General features: G+C 38.4%; 1 protein-coding gene across 2 annotated transcripts in view; it reads left to right on the plus strand.

Moving 5' to 3' along the window:
- The first annotated feature begins 2,482 nt into the window (after positions 1 to 2,482).
- LOC126778170 (cytochrome P450 4C1-like) overlaps positions 2,483 to 19,492 on the plus strand; it is a 44,690-nt gene continuing 27,680 nt past the window's right edge. Inside the window, exons 1-10 of one of the 2 annotated variants that reach the window (XM_050501620.1) lie at positions 2,483 to 2,702; positions 5,689 to 5,778; positions 5,864 to 5,974; positions 6,383 to 6,565; positions 7,247 to 7,443; positions 7,801 to 7,867; positions 8,563 to 8,761; positions 9,035 to 9,186; positions 9,767 to 9,946; positions 10,354 to 10,578. In XM_050501620.1, the coding sequence (XP_050357577.1) occupies positions 2,549 to 2,702; positions 5,689 to 5,778; positions 5,864 to 5,974; positions 6,383 to 6,565; positions 7,247 to 7,443; positions 7,801 to 7,867; positions 8,563 to 8,761; positions 9,035 to 9,186; positions 9,767 to 9,946; positions 10,354 to 10,505 (1,485 nt within the window). In that variant the 5' untranslated portion in view covers positions 2,483 to 2,548 and the 3' untranslated portion in view covers positions 10,506 to 10,578. Of the gene's footprint in view, positions 2,703 to 5,688; positions 5,779 to 5,863; positions 5,975 to 6,382; positions 6,566 to 7,246; positions 7,444 to 7,800; positions 7,868 to 8,562; positions 8,762 to 9,034; positions 9,187 to 9,766; positions 9,947 to 10,353; positions 10,579 to 19,492 lie in introns of those variants that run through there. The other variant, XM_050501621.1, reaches the window with a different exon arrangement.

Below are 19,492 nucleotides of genomic sequence, written 5' to 3' on the forward strand. Positions count from 1 at the left end.
ATGGTTGCGCTTCACAATTCTATGTAGTGAATGCTGGGGTCCCCCAGGGATCTTGTCATTGAACTCGATAGGACGTTAGAGCTCATCGCCAAATGGGGTTCTGATAATCTTGTTGAGTTTAATGCCAAGAAAACACAGGTATGCGCTCTCACAGCGAAAAAGTCACCATTTTCCCCTCTTCCCTCCCTCTGTGGCACACCGCTGATGATACAAAGCAAAATCGCCATGCTGGGGATGGACGTTCGCTGTGACCTTAGTCCAAGGGATTACATCGAGGCTATTATAAAAACAGATTCAGGGAAACTCGGAGTTCTGAACAAGGTGCGGCGTTTTTTCACGCCACAACAACTGTGCCTGTTATACAAAACACAGGTACGGTCTTGCGTTGAATATTGCTCGCACCTTTGGGATGGCTCCGCTAAGTACCTACTGGAGGCCTTGGACCGGTTGCAGCGACGTGCAGTACGCATTATTGGCGACGTAAAGGTCACAAACACCCTTGAACTTTTACAATTGCGTCGCGAGATAGCAGCACTGAGCGCTTTCTATCGACTGTATCACGGCGAGTGCTCTGAGGAATTATTCTCTCTAATTCCTGCTTCCCCCTTCCTTCTTAAGTCCACGCGAGCTGGTTCTCGATGTCACCGCCTGACTGTGACATCAATTCCATAGCACACAAAGAAATTTGGCAACTCCTTTCTTTGTCGCACTACCAAAAAATGAAATTCCTTACCAGCTCACGTGGTCCCCTCTTCTTACAACCCGGGTTCCTTCAAACGAGGCGTGAAGAGGCATCTTGCGGGCCGGCAAGGCGGGGACGGCTAGTACAGAACATTCTTCCCGACTGTACTGGCAGTCGTTGCGTTTAGACTCTACAACCACTTACCATCAGGTGGAGTAGAGTCATTTGCCATCCCGGCGTATAAAAAAAAAAGAATGAATGTTTGACGTGATTCTTTAAATGACATAACTTTTTAATATTTTTTTAATAACTTTTTATTTATAAAAACAATTGAAATAAAACAAACTAAGTAAAGCTTGCTATAATACATTGAAAAACGTGAAATCCGCATTTAAAACTGTTAACAGTAACAGCCTATGAATGTCCCACTGCTGGGCTAAGGCCTCCTCTCCCTTTTTGATGAGAAGGTTTTTGGATCTTATTCCACCACACTGCTCCAATGAGGGTGGTGGAATACACATGTGGCAGAATTTCAGTGAAATTAAACACATGCAGGTTTCCTCACGATGTTTTCTTTCGCCGTCAAGCACGAGATAAATTATAATAAACTAAGCACATGAAAATTCAGTGGTGCTTGCCCGGGTTTGAACCCACGATCATCGGTTAAGATTCACGCGCTCTTACCACTGGGCCATCTTGGCTCAACTAATACTGTAAAGCTATTTCTGAATCGGCGTGGAGGCTTGTAGTCTCCTTCTGTGAGACCATCACGATCCAGAAGGAGACGGCGGAGCGGGAACGGGAAAAGGCCGATCCTGTTTGGCGAAGACGACGTCAGCGTCGTCTCGGCCATTGCACAGCCCCGACGCCCGGGGCTTAAAAGATAGGGCGTAACGCTGGGGATGGATGCGTGTTGGTGGGCCTCACGAGTCCTATTTCAGACGGCCCTGAAGAGGACGCCAGCCGGGATGGCCTCGCGCAGCCAAACGCACTAGCGAGGATTATGGGGGGCAAGATTACCTTCGCCTCTTGTGGCGAGTTCTGCCGAGCCACGAGTGGAGCACAGCACGGGAGGGGACGTGCTGAGGACGGTCATCGCAGTGGTTTTAGTGGGTAAGAATCCCACATAACACGGTTTCCCCGAGCCATGGGTACCTTCATGGGTAGCCAGGTACCTTCATGAAGGTTTCCACAGAGTGAAAAAGTGTGGAGGACCTGAAGGTAGAGCGAGATTGTTTTTGAGTGCCCTGCGGTCAACGCTTTCACTTCACATAAATTGCATTTCAGTTAATAACATTAAATAATAATTACCACATTTATAAAAATCAAACAACACTTATGTGTCAATCGCATAGCCTGTAACTAGCGGACGATCAAAACGTTTCTAACGATACTTCATTCGTCAAGCGATAACAGGTAGTTTGGAAGATATGCGAGAGCAGAAGAACATACATAAAGAAATAGCCTGTTGAAATAAATGTTTAAATGATTTCTTCGTTTGTAGGTGCACTAGTACGTCTTTATTTTTTTGCATGAGTTAGCCTGTAATAATGTTGTACATTATATTATTTCTAAGACTTTCATTATTAAAATTAGATACTTTGTATAGCATGTTGGCTTCCCAAATAAATAAATAAATGTAATCGGGTAGAAATAATAATGACAATTAATAAATAATGTCGGCGACATCAGATCACTTGCACTTCAAACTCACCTCTAATTCCCCTTCCATTAAGCAACCACCTCTTGTTTTTTCTGATACATTTTTTTCCGTCGCTATAAATATAGTATATATTTCATTACAATTTGTTAGTCTGTGGTGTAGTGCGCGTAGTTAAATATAATTCATATTAATCTTAATTTAATATGATGTTATTGTATTTCATTATGTTGATAGTTTTTTTAAGTTTTTATAATATATACAGATATTACAAAAAACTTAACAATAGTTCGTCAGTGCCAATTATACATGATACATTTTCTTTATTTAAAAATAGAATTTATAGAATTAATTTGATAGGTGAGTTTATGATAATTTGTTTAATATTAATATTATAGTAAATACTACTCGCTGCTTGAGCAAGTTCTGGAGCTAATTCCACCGAGCTGCTTCAATGCGCATTGATGACCAATACATATTACAGTATTATATAAATATATATAATACTATAATACTTGATATGTGGACAATACAACGGCCTCGCAAAAGGCAACAATCTAGATATTACTGATTGCGTAAATAAATTAATTAAAGATAAATAATTATTACGGTCAATGTTTCAACATTAATTACTGTCTGACATTTCACGACCATTTCGTGCAGTGAGTTTCGAGTTTATTCTTACAGAATAGCACTACTGTATAATTGTCAAAATTATCATCTGACTGACGTCAAAATGATTATTTTGTACTTTTGCACAAGATAAATAATTGTTATTTATTGATATTATATATTTGAAAATAATTATTATAAAAAATAGGGGAAAAGAGCCAACAAAACACGAGATTCTGTATAACCTTAGAACGATCCATAATAGAGACGATCCCATCATGGACAGGCTGGCCGAACACAATTCAGACCAGCATATCAAATCCATCGAGATTAAAAATATCTTTGCAATCTAATAACTTCTAATATATTTCTTATAATAAAACTATAAACCGATAGGAAGATAGAACAAAGGCACGAACAACACGTCTGTGGAGACTATAATGCAACGTAATAAATAAAGAATGTTAATATGGATATAGCTATAGAATGTTAATACGGACATGCTAGCCCTCTGGTGTTGCAGGTGTCCACGGGCGATGGTAGTCACTTTTCTTCAGATGAGACTCCTGCCCGTCTACCCCCTTCCCCCCCTTTTACATAAAATAATGTTGATTATTTTATAAAATTAATTACCGTTCATTTGGTTTTTTGTCTTGAAATTATCGGTACTTCGTAAGTTAACACTTACGTGCCTGCTCATACTCCGGCCCTATCGGATCCATCGATAATTGGTGGTAGGGCTTTGTGTGAGCCCCTTTGGTTAGGTACCACCAACTCATCAGATACCTCCAAATAGCAATATTTAATATTGTTGTGTTACGGTTTGAAGGGTGAGTGAGCCAGTGTAATTACAGGCACAAGGGATATAACATGTTAGTTGACCCACTGGTGTGCGCGTCACGTCACCCTAAAGCGTGTAAATACATGTACCTATAACTAAGTGCCTTCGCGATGCCGCTTAAATCATCTGTCAAAGATGCAGAGGCCTATTGTCAATTATAACCGTGTGATCTCGAAGAAGTAACTGGCTATTGTGTTACCTACTATTTCCTTATCTAATGAAATATCATATAAACATACTTAAATAACAATCCTTTGTTTTATACAAAAGTGTTTTGAGCCAAACGAGATTAAATCTATTGAGGTTTTAAAGTTCGTTGTATTCCAGTTATCAAATAATTACATACAGAATTTATAATTAACAGTTTTTTTTTGAGAAAAATTGTGCCATGCAGTCTCAGTAATGTAACAATGAGGTTTTATTGTTTTTTTATCGTTTATAATTATGACTTTATACGCATGTACATATTTATACGAATTTTCAGCTAGATGGAAAAAGAACATGTGAATTATTGTCGCTAAGCAAAGTATATTTTATATGTTTTCATATTAATTATTCTAGAAAGAAAAAAAAACACTTGTTCCTAGTAAATCGATTGGCAATGTAGTATAGCAAGTGTTGCCAGAAATTAAGGATTTAAAAGTTACTATTGACAGAAAGTACAATATAATATGATAAACAAAGCCTCGCAGTTCCTTGGATTAAAATAATTTTGTATAAAGTCTTTTTAAGAAGCCTAAAGTTTACCAGCGTCAACTGGATTCCATATTATCATACACTCCCAACGCATTAAAAGCATACAACACGCTTGCTTTCTATGAAACGAATATCTCACAAAGACAGTATTATAATCAGAGATTGCCTGAATTAAAAAATGATGACGCTTCGAAAATGCAGGCAGGAAATTCCAGATCTTAATTTTTTTTTACATAAAATAATCTATACTAGTGTTATAAATAAGAAAGTAACTTAATCTGTCTGTTACGCTTTCACGGCTAGAAAACTGAACCGATTTTTATGAAATTTGGAGTGTAGCAAGCAAATAAAAGTTAAAGCAAATATATTTTTAATAACGGTTAAGGTACATTATAATTGTAATCAATAAACTTTGAAATTGTTTGCTTTTCTTTGCCTTGTCCAACATGGACTCAAAGTTGAGTGTTTTGAGCGAATGTTTTATTTAAATGTAATGTTTCTACCCAAGTTCCCATCTCCGTCTCGTGTAATGCCTGACTGTAAAATAATAAACTTATATACATAAAACGTAAACCAAATGCAGCGCGTCTGTTTTAGTGTATAATATTAATACTATTATATATGAAAATAGCTGCGCTTCGCAGTTACACCCACTTTAAATTTAGACTATTGACGTGACAAGCGTAAATTTCATATTTTTGTGAATACATAACATGCATACACAATGCACCCGTCCTAGGTCCGTGTATTATTTTAACTTTGACTATTATATCATTAATAATATGAATAAGACGTATTACTCCATAAACGCAAAGTAAGTATTAGTTGATATTATGAAATACATGTAATAAAAGTAAAAATTATTTATTATATTCGTAATTTAATAAGTAGAAAAAAATAATTACGGAGTTTCTGGTTTCCGATTTTTTTTCGGTAGATTTCCCTTATAATGTGATAATAAATTTAATTTATTCTCATAAAATGTCGATTGAAACGTACTTGGAAGAGTCTTAACTAAACTATAGCTTGAATTATATTTTTATACCTGCGAAAGTGTTGGTTCGTAAAATAGAGTTTAAACATTTGGATGTTTTTTCTTTCAAAAAACTTTCTTTTATCTCTTAAGTCAAAACCGCTGGAATTAATTAAAAGACTATATAAGCCAGTATTATATAACAACATTTTATGTTTTTTTAGATTTATTTAAACGAATCCGGATAATTGGAGAACTTACAAATGAGAGAGGTGGAGTTACTAAGTTTTTCTTCGGACCTCTGGCGATACATGGTAATTGTATAAAATCAACTCTTTATCTGGGAAGAATTTTAAGCTGAGTCTTATCGATTTAAATGTGTTTTGTTCATTTTTACAGTCGTTTCTTCACCAAAAGATGCGTCTACAGTTTTATCAGTTTGCATGGAAAAAATGTTCCTCTATTCCATGATTGAACCATACGTTGGCTGTGAGCTGATAGCTGCTCCTCGTAAGGAAATATTAAGTTATTTAACATTGGTATAAAAAAACACAAAACATATTATATATATATACATATATATGTATCCACTAATTAACATTAGGGTACACTACTGTAGTGGATTAAGCTCTAAAACTTCTTCACAAAAGAAGAAAGCGTCTTAGCCCAGCGATAGTATTTTTTGTGCAAAGGGACCACTTGATTGTAAGTGGTCACCACCGCTCAAAGACCATTCCCTATATTGCCAACGTGCGACCTACCTTGGGAACGATGAATTTATGTCTATTGCTGTTTGGCGGTAGAATGTGTGATGAGTGGGTGGGTGGCCTACCATCTAGTAAACTACCATCGAGTAAATTATATTTAAATGCTGTTATCGTTAAGTAAATTATTGCAAGATTTCTTAAAATATTACAGTTTCCGTTTGGAAGACCAACCGACGTCTTATCGACCATGCTTTTAAACAAAGCGTATTAGATGGATACATCGAAGTTTTTAACAAACAATCTGAACGCTTAGTCGCTGCGATGGCTGAGAAAGTTAACAAGGAATTCGACTTCTCAGAAATTATAACAAAAAAATTGTTAGAAACTGTTTGTCGTAAGTCAAAAAATATCTAGTTATTTAATTGTGTATTGTGTGTCTATATATTTGTAATAAGTTATATACGTATATATTTATTATATATCGACGAAAGTTTTTCGTAAATAGAACACGAGGTTCTTAACTGAAGGGATTCTATGTAGCTCGGGTAGGTTGTTCCATGACGGCACAGGGAGACCTATAAAGCGATCTTGTTGACCCAAGAGACTGTGCACTCGGTGCCAGCGAGTTTCACACACAATCTTAAATTATATTATAAATTCATAATTGAGAACCACGATGAAGCCAAATTTGCCTCTAAAAAGCTTGGTGTGCTCAACAAGGCAAGGCAGTACTTCACGTTGGCTCATCGTCTAAAGTACTGCTCTCATCTCTGGGCGGGTTCTCCCCAATATCAATCACGGGGAATGCTCTGAGGAATGGTTTGGATTAATCCTGGCCGGCATTTCCTAACTCGCACAATCACTCTGTAGAACCAGCTTTCGCCGGTGACTTTTCCGAGCTGATATGAACTTTCAAGAAAAAAGCCTACTCATTCCTTTATTCCAGCAACGCACTTGCAAGCCTTTCGATGTTGCAGGAAACCAGGGGCGGTGGTAGTCACTTTCCATCAGGTGAACCTACTGCCCGTTTAAATGAAAAAAAACGGTTATTATATTACAGTTTGTTAATTTACAGAAACAATGATGGGTATTGATGTTAATAATAAAGATGTAATCACTGACAATTACGTAAAGGCTATCAACAGAGTACTACAAATATTAGTCGCAAGGTTCACGCGTCCTTGGCTAATGATTGATTTTATTTTCTATTGGACTTCTTTAAAGAAAGAACAGGACGAGTGCTTGAAACTAATGTGGAATTTATCTGACCAAGTAAGCTTAGTATTAATTTTGATGCCCATAAAACACACAGTGGTCACGACCACCTGTAGACATTGACGCTGTAAGAAATATTAACCTGTTATGCTCTTTGTGCCTGTGGTTACTGGCTTGCTCTTCTAAGTGTTGCTGTTCAAATATGTCTTAAAAGCACTGATTGTACTGGTATCACTCGACGAAGATGCAAATTCTACTGAACTTATAAAGCTTATCACAAACGTATATAATCGCAATAGTATGGCAAGCACGTGTGACCATGAAAAACATGTGTTTTTTTGCCAAGAGCTACGCTTAAATGAAGTGATACTAAATTACCCCGAATATATGCAAACTGTTCTTTATATTTCACAGTTAGTTAAACTGCGGAAATCAGAACATATTAAGAGACTAAAAAATAAAGAAAAAATCCACGAAAAAGGTAGTTAATATTTTTTTATTATAATAATAAAAAGAATAATATCCCCCGACCGATTTCGGCCACGGCGGCCTATCTCAAGAGAGATAGCCAACTACGCAGAAGATATTATAGTGCACAAGTGCACTCTCTATTCCCTAACTCTCATAATCCGATGGGACGTCAATCCGACACGACCGAAAACAGTTCAGGCGCAGGACCAACGGCTTTACGTTCTTTTCGTGGCACGGGAGTGAACACACTTCCAACTTCCAGACTCCGGGCTGTTACTAAGAATTTTCTGATAGAAAAACCCAATAACTTTTTATTGGCCCGACCTGGGAATTGAACCCAGGACCTCCGGGTCTGCGGCCTTGCATCATGCCACAAGACCAACGAGGCAGTCACTTTTTTTAATTACCACCAAATAAAATTATTAAACGAATTATTTTATTTTTAACTATAATTGTCAAATTTTACTGTTTAGTATTTTTTAGGTCATTATTGGCAGTTTTGTTTGACAGCCTAAAAATAGAATTATATATTTTTTCTCCACGTCTATATTAATGTAGATTAACCAACCATGATAGCTTCAACAACTTTAAGTTTATTGCATATGTCTACACAATAAAACTTACAGATGTTGAAAGTATTTATAAAACATGACGACGACCCACTTAGAAATACATTATTATAATATTTAATTGTGTATCAATCAGAAAACAGAATACAAAACAGCTTAGATATTTTAATCGAAAATACCGTTACTGAAGATAACCAAATACTATCGGATCTGCAAATAAGACAAATTATTGATAATCTCCTAACCGCTGGTTTCGACACGACGTCAGCGCAAATAATTATCGTTCTCATAAATATAGGAAGCCATCCTGATGTTCAAAAGAAACTTTATGAAGAGTAAGTGACATTCCAAATAAAATGTATCAAAATCGACTACGGTAGTAAAATATTTATTATCGTATATTCGTGGTTAAATCATACATAGAGCTAATTCACTTCAATTTAGTAGTGACGAATATCGGATTAAGACTTAAACCCTAAACTGCTCTACTACTCTCAAGCATTTGAATGATATATTATCAATTTATCGTATTTAGATAACTATTGTTGCATTTTTACTCTGTCTTACAAAGCTAATAGCTAATTATACTATTTTTTTTACTTTTGTAGAGTAATCAGTGTAATGGGTGACAAAGACAGGCTGATATCCAAAAATGATTTATACAAATTTACCTATTTGAAAGCAGTTTTAAAAGAATCGATACGTTTGTATCCGATTTCACCGCTGGTAGCCAGGAAGTCTACCACTAATGTACAATTGAGTAAGTATTTAATATGACCATCAATAGTAAATAACATTTGCAAATGAAAAGTAATAAAGTATGAAATTAATCCCTAACATAGATATTAAATATAAAACAACTTGTATTATCATAAGGTTGTAATTCCAATCCGCATTGGAACAGCATGGAGAAATAAGCTCCAAACCTTCTCCTCAAAAAAGGAGAGAAGGCCTTAGCCCAGCACTAAGACATTCGCAGGCTGTTACTTACTTACTTACATATTAATTTTTTTAATAAAAAAACTACAACTAACACACCTACAAACATATAAAAATACGAATTTAATAGATAGTACTTAAATTTACTACTAATAGAAATGTAGCCAAGGAGAACACAACATGCATCAGAATGCTGTCGATATCATTAATTAAAATTAATTAATTAAACTAAAACAACTCAATTATGTATCACTACATATAATTATTGTTATGCGAAAAAATTTACATTATATCGTTATATCATTCGAGATATGGTCATTCAACATAAATATGTATGAAAAACATGTATTATAATTACTGTGTTCGAATTTTTCGTATAATTATTTGAAAAATATTTTCAGCTAATTACATATTGCCCGCCGGTTGTAATATATTAGTTCATCTTTGGGCGGTGAACAGAAACAAAAACTATTGGGGACCTGATGCTGACGACTTCCGACCGGAACGTTGGTTCGATGACTCCGTACCATCACACCCAGCGGCTTTCGCTAGTTTTTCACTGGGACGAAGAAATTGTATTGGTAAGAAACATCTTGTTTAACACCACTTTCATTAAATAATATATTACCAAGCCGTGATGGTTCCGTGGCAAGAACACGTGACTCTTAACCGAAGAATTTGAGTTCAAGCCTGGCCGAGCACCTGTTATTTCTTGTGCTTAATTTGTGTTTATAATTCGTCTCGTGCTCTCCAATAAACGAGAGCATCGTGAGGAAACCTGTATGTATTGATTGAAAATATGCCACGTATATAACTAGCACTCTGAAAAAGCGTGCTGAAATTATCGCGAAACCTCAATAGGAAGACATCCTGCCTTAGCTCAGCAGTGAAACATTTACGAGCTGTTACTTTACTTTTAAGTAAATAAACTGGCAAAGACACTACTTTCAAGACGTTGCTTGATTAATTCCATATTTTCTTTCACAAGGTAAATCATATGGGATGTCGTTTATGAAGATAGTTGTGGCAAATATCGTTAAGAAGTTTATTTTAAGCGCTGACGAAAAGAAACTTGAACTTGAGTATGCGATATTGCTAAAACCATCCAGTGGAAATTTGATAAAAATTAAGCCAAGATAAAAAAATATAAATCAACATTGAAAGTAAAAGTCGCCATAGCTGTTCTGTTCAACATAACGAACAAATAAAGAATATGGACTTGAATATGTCATTACAATTTTTTGTTATATGTTTAATGTACAAATACAAAATAAATAAAAAATCGTTTTAGTAATAATTATCTGTTTAGAAAATAAAACCGATTTCACATATACATATTTTTTTTCATAATAAAGTCATTTTCCCCCAGCAAAGCTATCACCGGGTGCACTTGCATCTGGATATCTAATGTGCAAATTGAATTGGTCAGTTTCTCCAGGTCAGTTTTCTCCAGTTTTATTCCAGGCTACGTCCAGAGGCGACTGTGATGTAGACAGCGTCGTAGCGAGTAAGTCACTTGAAATGAATGTGAAGACTTGGGGTAATATGACTTTTGCCTTTATTTCACTTGTTCTGATTTGCTGGGCGGTTCGTCTGACAATGGAAAACGGCAGAGGTTAGACATATATATACATTTAGTCCTTGGGAGTTATGATTTTGGAAATTCTATATAAACCATTTTTATATATAATAATAAATTATTTTTCAAGTAACAGGACTTAAATAAAAAACAGACTTATATACTATGTCACGTAACGTTTTTTTATTTGTTCCTCCTTTCAATACTAATGTGGTAACCCGACACAGGTTTCAGCATGACGTCTATTTTAACTTCTAATTTCGTATGATCTCCTTTGAGTCTGTAGTGTCGGAATAATTGCGCTAACGACGTCTTCATGGACATAAAAGCGTATGATTTTCCTGAAAAATAAAAAACAAATGCTTTATATGATATTACACTAAAATAATTAATTATTTTTTTCGGAAGTTGCGTGCAGAGCAGACCTGTCGACAAATTATTTTAACTATTTAAATTATTCAGCAAGTGAAAAGCACCTCTCATCCTACATAATAAAATCGCAAACTGTTTACAATTATTGTGAGTTTTTATACAGAAGAACCTATCAATCATTATTTAATCGAAGAAAAATGTTTGGATGACAATCATAACCTCTGGGTACAACTTAAGAATTATTCTGGACATCGGAGTTATATACAGAAAACCAACATTGACAAATGCTAAAAACTTTCTCGACACTTATAGTAACCAGCTACATCACAGGAAGAGAGGGATCGTCTTTGGAGACTTCAACTTTAACCTTTTAAGCCCAGATAACTTGACTATGTCCTACAAAGAAATCTTACAAGAAAATGGATATAATATTTTAAATAACATCAATCCAGATTGTTGTACTAGAGAAACAGCCAATAAAATTATTGATCACGTATGTTCCAATTTAAAAGAAAACAAATTCCACTTTGCCATAATAAATACACCGATGTCGGATCATAAATATATATATCTGGAAATCAAGAAGAACTATCAAAACTCTACACCTTTTATTAAATATGATGCAGTTACGGGTGGTAGAGCTTTGTGCAAGCTCGTCTGGGTAGGTACCACCCACTCATCAGATATTCTACCGCAAAACAGCAGTACTTGGTATTGTTGTGTTCCGGTTTGAAGGGTGAGTGAGCCAGTGTAATTACAGGCACAAGGGACATAACATCTTAGTTCCCAAGGTTGGTGGCGCATTGGTGATGTAAGCGATGGTTAACATTTCTTACAATGCCAATGTCTAAGGGTGTTTGGTGACCACTTACTATCAGGTGGCCCATATGCTCGTCCACCTTCCTATTCTATAAAAAAAAAATACTCTAAAAATACAAGAAACAAAAAGTAATTTCTATCTAAGTGCCTTTAATAATTGAAAGAACAAACCTAAAAAATCCAGAATTTAATAAACAGTCTCACCAATAATAAACACAAGGACATCATAGATCCAAACAAACTTCAAATATTGGACAAATATGTAATGGACGTAAGAGTTATCTGTGAATGCTTTAACGACTTTTTTTCAAATGTAGGATCGGCATTAGCTAATCAAATCCCTAAACATTATCGCAGTAATAATTTGATATATTGTAAGCCTTTATCTAAAACAGCCACGCTAACCCAACTTACACCGACTACAGAAAGTGAAGTAGCTGAGATCGTACGGAAGTTAGATTCCAATACTAGTTCAGGAATAGATGGCATATCTACTAAATCTTTAATATGCATTTCAAACTTAGTAGTTGAAGAAATTACTAGCTTATCAATAAAAATCTTAAAGATGGAACATTTCCAGATAGTCTCAAAATTGCCAATGTCACGCCAATATTTAAGACAGGAAGTCAATCCGATCCCAGTAATTATCGGCCTATATCGGTTTTTCCAATTCTTTCAAAAATTTATGAAAGGATTATATATAACCGCTTAGAAACATATTTAAGAAGTCAAAATTTCTTATATAATATTCAGTACGGTTTTAGACAAAAATCTAATACTCTATCCGCAACAGTAGATTTGATTACAAAAATAAAACAAAGTATTGATAACTAACAAATAGCCTTAGGAATATTTATTGACCTTAAAAAGCTTTTGACACTATAAACCACAATCTGTTATTACAAAAGTTAGCGGCCATCGGTATAACAGCAGTTGCATATAACGTTTTTAAATCTTATCTCACTGACAGAGTTCAGATTCTTAAAATTGGTAAAATACAAAGCAAATCTTAATAATAAAACGTTTGTATATCACAAGGATCGATGCTGGGACCTCTATTTTTTATATACTTAACAACATCAAAAACAAACGGCTCGTACAAACAAGCGTTTGTACGAGCCGAGCGGATCTTAGTTGCTTTGGTAATGTTTCTGTTCCTCCATATTTTCTTCAGCCTCTCCATTGCAGTTCTCGTAATTGCCATACGTCGCTTGACCTCATCTACGCATCCGCCATTATTCGATATTAAAGCTCCCAGATATATATAGGATTGGACGACCTCACAGTTCGCAATCTGAGTGATCTCGGGCAAGTTGAGAGAGTCACTTTTAATTATAATCCTAATTATTTATTAAAAATAAAGTTGGGGTGACACTTTGTCAAGGGTATATATAGAAAAATGCCAATTGAACGCTCCCCTCCGAAAACACCTACTCCTACGTTACAGCATTCTCAATCATCTCCGGATATAACCGGAGATTCCAATGTAACCACGAGGTCACAGAGACTAAAGCGTAAACAGGGAGATGACTTGGAATATTTTCTGAGTAAATTTGAAAATATGTTCACTACATGGACATCCGCACAGGACGCGAAGTATGAATCACTACTAAGTACCGTCAACACGATCAGAGATCAGAACTCACAAATTTCATCGTCAATTGAGTTCATGAGTAACAAATACGAAGAGCTGAAAATTAAATACGACACACTTATGCAAGAAACCGTGGCGTATGGCCGTGGCGTACCGGCTTAGAATAGTACTCCCCCAATCTCATCCCGTGGGTGTCGTAAGAGGCGACTGAGGGACGGGGAAAAGGGGGGATGGGCAGCAGCGTCCCCCCTCCCATAAACATCTTACCCCCTACTGCGCTCGCCAACACGCCTGCCCAGCGCGGCGAGTATGGGCAAACCCCTCCCTTAATGGCAGATGCGCCCAAAAAAAAGGCCCCCAGTTACCGGCAAGCCCGCTAGGCCCGACCAAGGTAGCGGTCGCGGTATCGGCAGGGCAGGGGGTGCTAAGAATCACCGGTTCACGGCAGGCTACCGTATAAAACGACTGAAAATGGCAACGTATAATGGACGCTCGATGAGGCTGGACCATCACCTCGCCGAATTAGAAGTAGAGTTAAGTCATATAAACTGGCATATACTGGGGTTATCTGAAGTCCGAAGACAGGGGGAGGACACGATAACTCTAGAGTCCGGTAACTTACTCTACTTCCGCGAAGGTGATAACCTCTCCCAGGGTGGTGTCGGTTTTCTTGTCAAAAAGGATCTCATTAGCAGCATTGTGGAAATCAGTAGTGTGTCGAATCGGGTAGCGTACCTTGTCCTAAAACTTTCCGACAGGTACTCCCTGAAGGTTGTACAGGTATATGCGCCAACTTCGACATACTCTGATGATGTGGTCGAAGTGATGTACGAGGACATCGCAAAGGCCCTCAACGACACCTCGAGGGCCCACTACAATGTTGTTATGGGAGACTTTAATGCTAAAGTGGGAGTACAAGATAGCGGTGAATCGAAAGTCGGACCTTACGGCTTGGGCTGCAGAAATCACAGGGGGCAAATGCTGGTAAACTTTCTCGAAGCGCAGGGGCTTTTTTTGATGAATTCTTTCTTTCAAAAGAAGCCTCAGAGGAGGTGGACCTGGCGAAGCCCCGATAACGTGACAAGGAACGAGATAGACTTTATCATTTCGAATAAAAGGCACATATTTAGAGATGTTTCAGTGATCAACAGGTTTAATACCGGAAGTGATCACCGCTTGGTTCGAGGCACTCTAAATATCAACTTAAAAGCCGAAAGATCGAGAATGATGAGGTCTACTCTCCGACCTACCATGCTCCAAGCTGCTCAAGGCTCCGAAAAGTTCCAAATGGAACTTCAAAATCAATTCACCGCGTTGGAAACCATAAGCAGCATTGATGAGAGAACCGACACGCTGGTCAAAATACTGCAAAACACATCCCGCAAGTGTTTTCCGCCACAGAGAAGAGACAACGCACCAAAACTCTCTGCTGAGACACTCGAGCTCATGAGAAAACGACGAGAACTACCATCGTTTTTGTCAGATAAGGCCTTAAACCGAACAATAAAAACGCTGACGCGACGCGATCTCCGACGCTCCAATACCCGTGCCATCAAGGCTGCGATTGAGCAAAATCGGGGATCGAAAGTGTTCGCTCGCAAGTTTGGGAGGCCGCGTCTGACAAAACTTAAAACTGAAAATGGTGGGGTCGTTACCTCTAGGCCTGAGATTATCGGAGAAGTAGAGAGGTTTTATGGGCAGTTGTTCTCTTCAAGATCGGATAAACCCGTGGGAATCAGTATTGATGACCAGCGCGCCCCTCTTATGCGCCATTACTCCGAGGAGCTCCCGGTCGTTGACCAAGGAGAGATTAGGGCGGCTCTAGAACAGCTTAAAAACAACAAAGCTCCGGGAGATGACGGAATCACAACAGAGTTGCTTAAGGCAGGCGGGACTCCGGTCCTGAAAGAGCTAGCAAGCCTCTTTAATTCCGTCATCCAACATGGCAAGACCCCGGAAACGTGGAGCGGGAGTGAGGTGGTACTGTTTTTCAAGAAAGGTGATAAAACCCTCTTGAAAAACTACAGACCAATCTCCCTCCTGAGTCACGTGTATAAGCTGTTCTCAAGAGTCGTCACGAACCGTCTCGCCAGACGACTTGACGAGTTCCAGCCCCCAGAGCAAGCCGGCTTTCGATCAGGCTACAGCACCGTGGACCACATCCATACTGTTCGGCAGATTGTGCAGAAGACCGAAGAGTACAATCAGCCGCTGTGTATGGCATTTGTGGACTACGAGAAAGCCTTCGACTCCATCGAAACCTGGGCAGTGCTCGACTCATTGCAGAGATGTCATATCGATTGGAGATATATCGAGGTACTGAGATGTCTGTACAACGCCGCTACAATGACTGTCCACATCCAGGACTGTAAGACGAAGGCGATCCAACTGCGCAGAGGGGTGAGACAGGGGGATGTAATATCCCCGAAACTGTTCACCAACGCGTTGGAAGACGTTTTCAAAACGCTGGATTGGACTAGGTATGGAGTCAATGTAAACGGCGAGTACATCTCACACCTTCGATTTGCCGACGATATCGTCATCATAGCAGAGTCGCTGGAACAACTCACCGAAATGCTGCGTAGCCTAGGCGAGTCTTCCCGGTGTGTCGGTCTCGGTATGAACTTGGACAAGACCAAGGTCATGTTCAATAGGCATGTCGTGCCGGGACCGATATACGTCGAGGGGAAACCTCTCGAAGTTGTTAGTGAATATACCTACCTAGGACAGATAATACAAGTCGGTAGGAACAACTTCGAGAAGGAAGCCGATCGAAGAATTCGCTTGGGATGGGCAGCATTTGGCAACCTTCGTCAGGTCCTCAAGTCGTCTATACCGCAATGTTTGAAGACGAAAGTCTTCAACCAATGCGTCTTACCTGCCATGACATACGGTGCCGAAACGTGGACACTAACTGCGGGACTAGTCCACAAATTCAAAGTCGCTCAGCGTGCTATGGAGCGAGCTATGCTCGGAGTATCTTTGAAGGATAAGATCAGAAATGAGATTATCCGGAAAAGAACCGGAGTCACCGACATAGCTTGCAAAATTAGCAGGCTGAAGTGGCAGTGGGCTGGTCACGTATGTCGTAGGACCGATGGCCGTTGGAGCAGACGAGTCCTAGAGTGGAGACCGCGAATCGGCAAGCGCAGCGTAGGGCGCCCTCCAGCCAGGTGGACCGACGACCTTAAGAAGGTGGCGGGCACCAACTGGATGCGGAAGGCGGAGGACAGGGAGCTTTGGCGCACCTTGGGAGAGGCCTATGTTCAGCAGTGGACAACGATTGGCTGTTGATTGATTGATTGATTGATATGCAAGAAAATCTAGAAGACAAAGCACAAATTAGAAATTCGGAGGAAAAAATAGAAATACTAGAAAGAAGAAGTCGTGCTACTTGTATAGAAATTAGAAATATTCCGAGTTTGAAAACCGAAAAAACGCAGGTATTACAAGATATTGTTAAATCACTTGGTGATGTGCTCAAAGTCGAGATTGACTCTCATGAAATACGAAACATCCACAGGGGATTTTCAAAAAATGAGAAATCTAAACCATTAATTGTGGAATTTTCGTCGGTAATCATTAAGGACAAAATATTGAGCTCGGAAAAACGTTTCACTAAGGACAATAATGGCGACAGACTGAACACCAAGCACCTGAGCCTCGATGGACCCCAAAAAACAGTTTTTGTGTCGGACTTCCTTACACCAAGCAAGAAAAGACTACTTCCTTGCAAGAGATTTTGCTGCAAAAAACAAGTAAAAGTTTTGCTAGGCTACTCCAGGTAATATATTGTTACGTAAGAAAGAAAATGAGCCCTCAATTCAGTTAAAAAACGAACAAGACCTCAAGCGCTTGGAAACTACATAAGCGACTCGGGCTTATTATTACTGTATTGTTTTCTCTTCGTTATTAATCTATTGTTTGTATACACATTGCACACTCACACATATACATCATCACAAAATCAGTACTCATTTTACTTTTTTAAAGCAAGAAAAGTATGAGACTAATTTAACATTTTTCATGAGTCCTCCATACTGCATCTGTAATATTCGATTTTAGTATAATGGCAGAATTAAATAATATAAATAACATTGATAACTTTGAATTAACAGACTTAAAATGTTGTGATCCGGAATATTGTAATACCTTAATTTTGAACCCTAATGCTTTTCTTAAAATATTGCAAAAGAACATCAGAAGCGTAAATAAAAACTTTGACAGCTTAAATGTCCTACTATCGAGATTCAATTTCAACATTGACATAATTATTTTACCTGAATGCTGGCTTTCTAACGTCATTAATCTCCCCAACGTTCCGGGATACACGTGTTTTAGCACTTCAGTAAACTACAATCAAAACGATGGGGTCAATGTTATTTTGAATAATAATATAGATTTTAAAGTAGAAGAATCTAACATGCAGGAGGCTAATTGCCTAACAATAAAAATAAATAAAGACACGGTGATAATTGCTATATACAGACCTCCTAGTTTACGCCTCTTAAATAATTTCAATGAATCTCTCCACAACTTGCTCATGCAGCTCTCATCATACAAAAACGTAATATTAATGGGAGACATCAATATTAATATTGCTGACTTAAATCAGGATACTTCACCCCTAGGGTGCACCACGTGGAGGTGACTGACTGACCACGTGGGTGTTGCAACGGGGTCAACCATCAATCCGATGTTTTTCCGGATTGCTTGTCGATCGCGGCTGAGACTGACGCGGCGGAAGTGTCGCGGGCCGCTCCTGGTACTTCTCTGTTTCGTGGCAAGTAGGCGGACTCCGGGGTTCTTTTGGGCCGCCGGAGAGAGAGAGAAGGAGTTGGTCTCCGGAGTCCTTTCGGGCTGCCGGAGACAGGAGGAGGAGTAGAAGGAGGAGGGAGAGGCGGGTTCGCCCAGTTTCGGTGTCGATGCTGGGTGGACAGACTTCGGTCACCGCCTTCTCAAACTCGTTTCCCCATCCAGGCACCAGCCTGTGGTGGGACCGAGGGCCTTGCCTTAACCGGCCGGGCCAAGAGGAGAAAACCTTAATAAAAAACAACCGGTGGGTCGCTCACCCAAAGCGACGGCCGCAGGCGGGATCGCGGTGGTGTGCTAACGCGTTCCCGTAACCCCGCCACCATGCGGTGAGACAGAAACGAGGAGGTTTTAGTGGGTAGGACGGTGGCCTTCTGCCCCGTGACATACCCGTCCTGGTCGTGTCCGGGCGGGAGGCGTAAATGCCTTTGTTCCTCGAAAAAAAAAAAAGGAGCCGACTAGTAACACGCTGTACATGAGAACACTAGCGGATGTAACATGGCCGCCAACAATCATGATGTCCACATGCTCTCTTATCTCACGGTCGTTGAAGGCTCCTTTCTCTATCTGTAATTCCAGGAGGAAATTCATAAAAGTTGTTGCGATTAAACATTAAATAATCTTTCTGCAAATATCTAGATGTGACAAGTTATAAACTGTTTTTAATAATGTTATTGGAATTAAGAAGAAAATTAAAATGTTTATAAGACTTATACATAAAAACAAGTCACTATATTGGTTAAATTGGATATATTTATTATATTAATATAATTATAAATTGGATATATTTATTATATTAATATAATAAATATATCCAATTTAACCAATACAGTGACTTGTTTTTATCTCGTTCTTGCATAGGAGTTTAGCATTAGATAGAGATCTTAAAAGATTTTTACAATATATATCTAAATATTTACTTGTGTGTATAAAATTATTAGCGACTTTAGA

This window comes from Nymphalis io, chromosome 25 (genome assembly GCF_905147045.1).
Source record: "Nymphalis io chromosome 25, ilAglIoxx1.1, whole genome shotgun sequence".
Classification (NCBI taxonomy): Eukaryota; Metazoa; Arthropoda; class Insecta; order Lepidoptera; family Nymphalidae; genus Nymphalis; species Nymphalis io.